Raw genomic sequence first — 9674 nt, forward strand, 5'->3', positions numbered from 1 at the left:
GTCACCAGCGTGGGCGTGGGGCCCGAGCCACTGCAGGGCGAGGGTCCCGGTGACTGGCTGCACGCGCCGCTGGAGCCCGACGTGCGCGCAGTGGTGGTGGGCTTTGACCCGCACTTCAGTTACATGAAGCTCACCAAGGCCCTGCGCTACCTGCAGCAGCCCGGCTGCCTGCTCGTGGGCACTAACATGGACAACCGGCTTCCGCTGGAGAACGGCCGCTTCATCGCCGGTCCGTGCGCCCTGGGGCGGGAGGCTGGGAGGCGGACGGCGGGCCCCCTTCCCGCCCTTTGACCCGGTCCCCTGTGTCCCGCAGGTACCGGCTGTCTGGTCCGAGCCGTGGAGATGGCCGCCCAGCGCCAGGCCGACATCATCGGGAAGCCCAGCCGCTTCATCTTCGACTGCGTGTCCCAGGAATACGGCATCAACCCCGAGCGCACCGTCATGGTGGGAGACCGCCTGGATACAGACATCCTCCTGGGCGTCACCTGTGGCCTGAAGACCATCCTGACCCTCACCGGAGTCTCCACTCTAGGAGATGTGAAGAATAATCAGGAAAGTGACTGCGTGTCTAAGAAGAAAATGGTCCCTGACTTCTATGTTGACAGCATAGCCGACCTTTTGCCTGCCCTTCAAGGTTAAAGATTGGGTGTCTTTAATCTCCAGAATAAAAAAAAAAAAAAAAATGGAAAACCAGTTACCCAAATTAATAGGTGGGGCTTAGGCATCTGCTCGGCTAAGTGGCTTCAAGGAGTGTAATTGGAGTTAAGCAAAGGCATTCATTGTTAACCTTGTAAGTACACGTTTGGGGGACGATTTTGTTTACAGATGCTTGTAATCGAAGATGCACTTTTAGGCTTGGAAGGCCTTGTGGGGTTGGCGGGGGGCAGGCTGAGAACCTGTCCGGGATTCAGGTAACCGGGGCCTGCCGATGGGACTGAGGCGGGTCTAGGGGTGTGTGTCCTGTATTTTATGGAAAAACTCATTCAGGGATCCAGCCCCTCGGGGCGGAGGGACTGATTATTCTGACTATTGGGAGAGGCTTGCATGGACCAGGGTCCCATCAGTGTGACTGGAAGTCCGGCGGAGCCTTCTGTGTCTCTGTGCCTCCCGGCAGGGAGAGGGTGGAGGAGGAAGCTGCTCCCAGGTGGCATCTCCCTGCCACTGGGTGCAAAGTGCTGCTCTCACCACCCTCCCGCCTCCCCTACTTCCTTGAAAACCACTCTGATGTCACAACTGAGTGTCTGTTCCGTTTCAGATACCCAGGGCTGCTGCCCAGTTCTGTAAATGCGGCCCAGCTAAACCTCTTGCTGTCTCAAGTGTGATTTGGACTGAGCAGCCACGATGGCGTGGACGCCCTCGCTGAACTTAGGGCTGCAGTGCAGGGAGCTCAGAGCAGTGCTGCTACCAAACAGTTTTTAACTTTGAACAACTGTGTCAGGCAATGGATTTTAATCTTAAGTGTGTTAATAGCTGTGCTCTGTGTCGTAGGGAAAATCCCACTGAAGGAGCCTCTGTGCCCTGCAGCCGGCAGCTCGGCTGAAGCATGTGTTGGCCTAGGAATGCCTGTCAGTCATCCAGGGCTCTGGGAGGGGAGGGGAGGAGAGTTGTGTCCCCGAGAACAGCAAGTCCTTTACAAAGCATCCAGTGTCTTCCAGTCCTCCCATTCCCTAGGTTGGGGTAGGGGTTAGAGGCTGGTGGCCCAGGAGGTCACCTGCCTTGCCCCGGATTCCCTCTTCAGTGGCCAGGAGGAGGACTTGGCAGGGCCACCAGCTCGCCAAGGTTCTGGGCAGGGCTCTGGTCTCTCCTGCCTGCTTCTTGGCTCTGCTGACCTTTCACAGGCCTGACAGCAGACTCAGCAAGGCCATCCCAGGACACTCACCTTCTGGCTGGCTCCCTACCAGCACCTTGCCCGGCAGCTTCTCTCTTCCCCCCGTAGTCACAACAATCCACTTGGTCACAGAGACTTCAGAGCAATAAGGGGCATCCTGAGCCTTCAGCACCTCCCAGGCCTGGGATGTCAGGTTTAGAGGGTGCTGCAGAGCAGCATGAGGGCGGCTGTGCCCATGAGGCTGGTGCCACTGACGCTGGCTTGGCTAGGTTGACTCAAGCCAGGTCTGGCCTGGCAGGGTGCAGTCACACCAGGAGTGCATGGCAGGTGCAGCCTCGGCGATGCCTCTCTTGCCGGGTGGGGGCTAGGAGTCCCTGTGCACCCTGTTTCTAGCCCATGAGGGGCTGCGGCACTGTCTGCGCCAGAGCACAGATTAAACTCTCAAACCCACACTGGCTCGGGTGTCCTTGCTCTCGCCTTGCATTGGCCCGGGCGGTGCCGTCTCGCCACGGGTGGGAGGATTCAAAGTAGATGGGTAGCTGGGGTTCCAACTCTGGAGCTGGAATGGCAACTGCCCACTCCTGGCGTGGGTCAGAGGAAGATGTTCTGGAGAATGAGGGAAAGCCAGGCACAAAGGGAAACCAGGGAAGGAAAAGGCCTCAGAGTGAAGCTGGTGGGCTGCCATGTCAGAGAGCCCAGGGCAGGGAGCAGAGCTCAGAAGTAACGCTGGGCCGGGCGCAGTGGCTCACACCTGTAATCCCAACACTTTGGGAGGCTGAGGCAGGCGGATCACTTGCGGTCAGGAGTTCAAGACCAGTCTGGCCAAAATGGTGAAAACCCATCTCTACCAAAAATACAAAAATTAGCGGGACATGGTGGCATACACCTGTAATCCCAGCTACTCAGGAGGCTGAGGCGTGAGAATTGTGTGAACCCGGGAGGCAGAGGTTGCAGTGAGCCGAGATCACGCCACTCCACTCCAGCCTGGGGGACACAGCAAGACTCCCATCTCAAAAAAAAAAAAAAAAAAAAGTGCTGGGCGGGACCCTGAGGCTGGCCTGACTATTCTGGGGGCACAGACACAGCAGGCTGCCTGTCTGTGGTCCAGCCTTCAGGAACCCCCTGGACTTGGGTGTGCAGGGGCTGGGAAGTGGCTGGGGGTGCAGTCCCACACCTGTCATTCACTGAGCAGGCATTTATTGACAGTTTGTGGTGTGTCACGCCCTGCTCTGGGTGTGCCCAGCTCTGGGAGTCAAGGGTAACCTGAGAGACTCAGGCCACTTTAGGAAAACGAAATCCACCCCAACCACACTTAGTGAGTCATCCTGGCCGGGCCTGGACTGCCCTCCAGTCGGTCAGCTGGACTGGATTTCCACTCGGCCCAGCCCTGTGTCTCCCAGACCCTGATCTCCAGTCTGCACAGGCCGGGTGTCTGGTGCCAGGCCTGGTGACAGGCATCCCCCAGGTGGGAGGAGTGGACTGTCTTGGCTCTGACCTGGATATCAGATCCGGAGCTGAGGGGGAGGCGTGGGGTCAGGAGGGGAGGCGTTCTGAGTTTCCCCAGCCAAGGCTGCAGACAAGGGGCGCAGACAATCGGCACATTGTGAGCAGGGGCTGCAGGATGAAGCCAGCGAACTGCCACGCTGAGCGCCCCAAACCTGGGCCTACAGGGGTGAGTGCCTCCCATCACTCCTGCAGCAAGGACCCAGGGGGTGCCCCGGGCCACCCAGCCCCTCCCTTCCCCAGCCCACTTGCTCCCTGATCTCTAAACCCCATGACCTTTCTGACCCTAATGCACCCCCAGGTGAAGACCAAGCCCACCTGTGGGGGCTGGAAAGCCACAGGCCTATCCCTGCTGCTGCTGCTGCTCCTGGCGCTGGCCACTGCGGGGGCTGTGGCTGGAGGGCTTCTTGGCTTCGCTCAGGGCCCTCCCAAGGTGAGCCCCTCCTCAGCACCAGGGATGTGGACAGTGAAAAGGGGGAAGTGAAGCTGGCACATCCCAGCCTCCAGCAGCGCCAGGGTGCAGAGCAGGCAGTGACCGCCTAGGAGCAGACGGCCAGAGGTGGAAGGGCCCACTCAGGGATGTCAGGAGTCCTGCAGCCCAGAGCTGGGGGCTGTGCTGGGGTTGTCCAGCTGCCCAGCTCAACTCCAATTCCCACTGCCAGCCAAGGCTGCAGACGCTGCGAATGACCCTCCCAAGCCCCCACATGCCCCGGCCCAACCAAACCATCCAGGTGGACGTGGCCCAGAACGCGGCGACCATCACAGTGACCCCACCTCAGAGCAACCACAGCTGGGTGGTGCTGTTCGACGGGCAGAGCGTGAGTGGGCAGGGAGGGGTCACCCTCGCAGGTGTCGGTCAGGGTGGCCCTGCCTCACCTCCCTGCCTCCCCAGGGCTGCATCTGTTACCGCCCTGAGGAGCACCAGGCCTGCTTCCTTCGCCTGATGGAGGACAGTGATCGGGAGACCCTGCGGCTGCTGATGGATACCTCCAAGGTGAGCCGTCCTGCTGGGCACAGCCCCCCACCAGGGGCTAGACAAAGGGTCCTGTGTGCAGCCAGGCACAGGATAGGCTGGAGCTCTGGTTTCAGGGAACAGGAAGCTCTCTCCACCCTGAGCCCAGGTTGCTGACAAGAGCAGAGGGTGGGGACATCACGGGATTGGGGGGTACCCGGCCCCACCCAGCCAGGAGTAGGGAGCAGCCCTGTCCCACAGCCCACCAGAGCCTTCTCAATAGGTCCAAGAGGCTCGGGGCCCTGCCCAGGACACCCAACACACCCAGGAGCTGCTGGCAGTGCAGGGGAGCCACGAGGTGGACCCCGCCCAGGTGGGAGATTTGGTGCAGCACCTGTGCACAAGGACCCCCATCTACTGGGCCCGGCGAGCAGAGGGTGAGTCAGGGCCGCTGTATGGGGAGGCCAGGCCCTCAGGATGGTTTGATGAGCTGGGGGACGGAGCCCTTGGGGATTCACGGCGCCCTCGCTACAGGGCCCCGGAGACAGCGGCTGATTTATCTGTGCATCGACATCTGCTTCCCAAGCAACATCTGTGTGTCAGTCTGCTTTTATTACCTCCCAGACTGAGCCCCGACCTGGCCCAGCCCGGTCCCTGTCCCCAATCCAGCAGGCTGGCCAGGTCACCTGCACCAGGGAGGACAGCTGCCGGGAGGGACTAATAAACCCTTCTGCCTGGCCATGGTGGTGTTCTCTGTGGACTGAGGCCCTGAAACGCGGCAGGGAGGGGACAGGAAACACACTAGCTTGGGGGTGGGCACCAGCCTCAGACCCCTCAGCAGCTTTGGGCCCTTGGCTGACTTCCCCAGGCAGTGCAGCCTGGCTTGGGTCGTGCTCTATCACATCTGGATAAGCACTGGGGGCTGAGAATCCCAGGGCGGCCTGGCCCAGCAGGTAGGTGCCACAGGGGGCCATCAGATCCAGCTGGCGTAGGCTGGCAATAGGGCCTGTTCTGACCTGGGTGCTGCATGGGACCCTCCAGCTGCCACCACCTGCACCAGGCAGTCCCGAGGGGTCACAGGCTAGCCCAGCACACTGTCGTTGAACGCCAGGCAGACGACAGCCTTCTGGTGGCCGCCATACTCTCTCTTGATCTCTCCAGTCTCCACACACCAGAGCCGGGCCAGGTTGTCTGAGGAAGCTGGAGGGGGAGATTGGGCAGGGCTCAGAGCAGAGGTGCAGGCCAGGCAGGTGGCCCTAGCAGAGGGGGAGCCGCAGCCAAGGTGGGCTGGCTCTGGAGGCCAGCGCTGGGAGGCCAGGGATGGGGAGGCCGGGGCGGAGCTCACCAGTGACGATGTACTGGGAGTCCCCCGAGAAAGCGCAGCCCCACATCCAACCACGGGAGGACTCCCCGGGGTTGCCGCTCTTGATGCTCAGCTCCGTCATCAGGGAGAAGTTGGACGTCCTCCAGATCTTGCATGTCTGATCAGCCGAGCAGGTGGCGAGGAGCCTGGGGGATGGGCGTGGGGGCGTGTCCAGCAGCAGCCACTCCACCCAGCAGCCCCTCCCATCTCCAGCCCCCAGCCCAGGCAGGTCCCCTCCGGGGCCAGCAGGCCCTGCACGCACGTGGAGTCGGGGCTGAAGCGGCACTGCAGGGCGTAGCGCGTGTGGGCGGGGATCTTGGTCTTGGGGATGAGCTGGGTTACCTCGTCACCAATGCCCCCCGTCAGATTCCAGACATAGCAGTTTCCCTAGAGGTCAGGAGGACTGTCACGGGGGACCCGAGGCCTCAGGTCTGAGACACAGGGAAGGATGCCCTGGGGGCCAACACTGGGGTTCAACTGTGCATGGGGACCGGGTCAGGGGCGGACAGGCCCCTCTGGTCCTGCCTGCAGGAGGCACCTGGGAAGCCTGGCCCCAACCACGGGCCACATATGGCAAGCCAAGAACAGGAGGCCACGCCTGGCCAAAGACTCAAATTCCCTTTCCTGGAGGATGCCGACGGCCAATGGAAGTACACGGGAGAGGGCACCAGCTACAGGGACAACATGACAAAGGCCAGGAGAAGGGAAATCCAGGGGCAAGAGGAACAAGTGATGCGCTGGGATTAAATGGAGTTAACGGAAAAAAATGAGGTTGGAGAGAAGAACAGGGGCCACACCATGGCAGCCTATGGGCAAGGCCAGTAGCCCTGGGTCTCCCCAGGGGAACGATGCCACCTGGCTGGTACTGACCAGGCACCACTAGAAGCATCCAAGAGAGAACGGGTCAGGGGCCGGGGGAGGTCAGGGAGGAGGAAAGGAGGCCTCAGAGACTGTGTCAGCTGTCATGGGAAATGAGGGTGACTGGGACCAGGAGGCAACAGAGAGAAAACAGGGAAGTGGACTGATTTGGGAGAGACTCCAGAAAGCGGAGTGACCGGCTTGCAGACAGGGCCAAGGCATTGGGAGCGACATTCAGGCTTCTGGCTTTGCTGGCAGGGTGGGTATTAGTGCCCAGAATAGGGGAAGCAGGAGAGGGCCACTAAGGGACATCCAGGAATAAGCCCACCTGCAGAGGCTGAGGGCTGAGTGCCAAGCTGGCCCCACCCAGCACCTGCCTCCAGGACTCACAGCGCTATTGACAGCGGCCATGTAGCTGGCGTCGGGGTCAATGTGGGCAGACGTGATGGAGACCTCGGGCTCGGGGATCAGCTGCTCGTTGTGGTCTGTTTTCAAGTCCCAGATGTGGATAGCTCCGCTCTGGTCACCCACGATGAGCTCTGCCTGGGGTGCAGGGGTGGTGAGGCAGGACCCAAGCCCAGCCCTCCAAAGTCCCAGGGTGCCTGGCCCCATGAGCACCCCTCACCTGGTTGGGGTGCAGGCACACGCAGTTAATGGGTGCGTTCACCTGGAAGATCCGCTGGCACTGCAGGTTCCGGGACCTGTGGACCAGGCCAGGGCACATGCTGTTCATCTGGGCTTGCTGGTGCCCTACCCAGATGGCTTTGGCCTGGCCACTCCTCCCCTCCCTCTGCTGAAGGACCTGCCTCTTGGGAAATACTCAGGATGCAGGGCCCTCCACTCCAGCAGGGAGCCTAAGCCAGTGGCTGGTGGAAGGGGATTAATGCGCTGGCTCCGGGCTCAAGGAAGGGCTCTCGCTTTGATGCAATTCACTCTCCTCCTGTCCTCAGTTCTCTCACTGAGTCGCCCGCAGGAAGCTCCCTATTTCAGCCTCTGCTTGAAGAGAACCCAACCTAAAATGGCCTCCCAGAGCAGCCCACCCCAGCCCCAGGCAGCAGGCCCCTCCCCACCGCACCTGAGGTCCCAGATCCTGGCTGTGCAGTCCTCGCCGCCCGTGTACATCCAGCGGCCGTCTTCGTGGAAGCCCACAGATGCGATGTTCTTGTTGACGCCGTCATAGCTGATGATGGGGTTGGGGTTATTGGAGTTGAGATCATACATGCGGATGTGCTGGTAACCTAGGGACACAGGCTGAAATGAAGCTTGGTTGTGCTCAGGTCGACCCACCAGAGGTCAGGGGTTAGAGATCAAGGGTCACAGATACCTGCAGCAGCAATCATACTGCGGTCTGGTGTGATCTCCAAGGCATTCACCTGCTGGGACTGTTAAGGAGGATGATGGGAAGGCAGCCCTGAGGACAGGGGCCCCCAGGCCTCCACCATCTGGCCTTCACCCAGGCTGTGGTCCCCACATGAGGCATCCCTCCAGCGCCGCCCTGCCTGCCCCAGGTGGAGGATACGGAGTCCTGGTGCTGCACAGTCCGGGTGCAGATGCCGCTGTGGGCCTGCCAGAAGCGCACGGTGTGGTCGTAGCCTGCAGTGGCCAGGATGACCGGGTCACTGCCCACCGTGCCTGGGGACGTGTTCATGGTGTGGCCTGCACGGGCCCTAGAGCTGAATGGCAGGGGTCAAAGGTCAGGGCATCTGCAGAGAAGGATGTAAAGTACTTAGAGGACACACTGTGCTAAATACATTACAGACCCACGGGACGCTGCCGAATAGCGCTTATCATTCCCAATTTAGAGTTGGGACAACAAGCGGAGGTAGGTTCAGGGACACGCGTCACACGCGTGACACCCGGCTCCGGGCGGCTCCGGGGCTCCAGGGCGCGTGCTCCATCCCCGAACCACGCACCCGGCGGGGGCGCCGTCCCCCCCGCAGCCGGCAGGGGGCAGTCACGCGCGGGCGCCACTCTGCCGCAGGGGCGGGCTGCGCGTGCGCAAGGCGGCGGATGGGCCGGGGAAAGCCGAGCCCTGCGGCTGCGCATGCGTAGCAGGCCGGCGGCGGGCCGTGATGGGAAGGGGCGCAGTCTGGCTGGACCCCCGAGCTCCCTGTCCTCCGCCGATCGCCCTTTCTCCGTCCTGTTGGCCGGCTTCCCCTGACCGTACTCTCCCAGCCACCCAGCAGCCGGTTCCCGGCCCCTGGCTCGCGGCCTCCGTACCTTACGGGCGACTCCGCAATCCGCCGTGTCCAGGATGGCGAGGGGAGCGGGAGCGAGTCGATCGAGGTCGAGCGTAGAGTTATCGATGACTCCCTAGGGCGAGACCATGGCGCGGGCGGGGGTGGATGGGACGAGACCAAAGTTCTGGGGCAGGGGGTTCCCGCCGGGAGGAGCCCGGAGAGGTTCCTTGCGCCGCGGCGGGCCCGGCGCGAGGTGGAAGGAAGCTGCGGCTTTCTCTCCGGCCTCCTCCCCACTGGCACCTGCCCTTCTGACACGGCTGTCCGTTTCGCAGGCTGTCGGGTCGCGCCGTTCCCGTGCCCTCCCTGACCCACTACTGCGCCACGCTGGGCTAGAATTGGCTGAAAATTACAGGACCTGAGTTCAGACAAGTAACGAATAATTTTTTTTTTTTTTTTAGTGTTTAAGTGTATCCCGGACGTTGCATGGGAAATAGTTATGCTAAAAAAATTTTGCTGGGCATCCTGTAGCCCCAGCCTGACCCTTGGAACATCCCACTGAGCCCAGGGTCCCCCTGAAAACCACAGGCGCTCATTCCAGCTCTGCGCTCCACGCCGGTGCCCTCACCCTTGAGATTGGCTCTCGCATGGTTTTTTTCCACTGCTCTTACAGACGTGACTGCACCCCTTCCTCTGGCCGCAGAGGGGGTGCCTCTTGTCCCTTGACCAGGCCATAGTTCCCAGGAGCCTTCCTTCCTATACCTTCACCTCCTCTCCTTCTTGCCCCTTAGCCTTTAAACACTATAAAACAATCCCAAACTCTCTTCTTTAAAGAGCGGTCCTCACCATTAGACCACGTCCTCACCTCCCACTCATTCTGCAACCCCAGTCATCTGCCTTTTACCCCAGCTCTCTAGCTCTCCAGTGGAAATGCCTCAAGGCCACTGACAAGCTCACTTTGCTAAATCCAGTGGATACTTTTCCTTCCTTCCT

General features: G+C 61.1%; 3 protein-coding genes across 3 annotated transcripts in view; 2 read left to right on the top strand and 1 right to left on the bottom strand.

Moving 5' to 3' along the window:
* The window catches only part of PGP (phosphoglycolate phosphatase), a 1569-nt gene extending 876 nt beyond the window's left edge, over window positions 1-693 (top strand). The window contains exons 2-3 of the mRNA XM_011962465.1: window positions 6-229; window positions 314-693. Of these exons, the coding sequence (XP_011817855.1) occupies window positions 6-229; window positions 314-639 (550 nt within the window). The 3' untranslated portion in view covers window positions 640-693. The remainder of the gene's footprint in view (window positions 1-5; window positions 230-313) is intronic.
* Window positions 694-1513: 820 nt separating this feature from the next.
* Window positions 1514-5022, top strand: BRICD5 (BRICHOS domain containing 5). Its single transcript, XM_011962416.1, has 6 exons — window positions 1514-3500; window positions 3633-3764; window positions 3994-4149; window positions 4224-4325; window positions 4567-4720; window positions 4818-5022. The coding sequence occupies exons 1-6, from the start codon at window positions 3450-3452 to the stop codon at window positions 4910-4912; spliced, it is 690 nt and encodes a 229-aa protein (XP_011817806.1). The 5' UTR covers window positions 1514-3449; the 3' UTR covers window positions 4913-5022.
* MLST8 (MTOR associated protein, LST8 homolog (S. cerevisiae)) lies at window positions 4857-8753 on the bottom strand. The gene is made up of 9 exons (XM_011962414.1): window positions 8725-8753; window positions 8024-8177; window positions 7829-7877; window positions 7580-7742; window positions 7130-7205; window positions 6895-7047; window positions 5909-6033; window positions 5629-5792; window positions 4857-5483 (listed from the first exon to the last, which is right to left on the bottom strand). Exons 2-9 carry the CDS (start codon window positions 8150-8152, stop codon window positions 5365-5367), a joined length of 978 nt encoding a protein of 325 aa, XP_011817804.1. The 5' UTR covers window positions 8153-8177; window positions 8725-8753; the 3' UTR covers window positions 4857-5364.
* Window positions 8754-9674: the final 921 nt, after the last annotated feature.

This window comes from Colobus angolensis, unplaced genomic scaffold (assembly GCF_000951035.1).
Source record: "Colobus angolensis palliatus isolate OR3802 unplaced genomic scaffold, Cang.pa_1.0 Scaffold59, whole genome shotgun sequence".
In the NCBI taxonomy this organism is placed as follows: Eukaryota; Metazoa; Chordata; class Mammalia; order Primates; family Cercopithecidae; genus Colobus; species Colobus angolensis.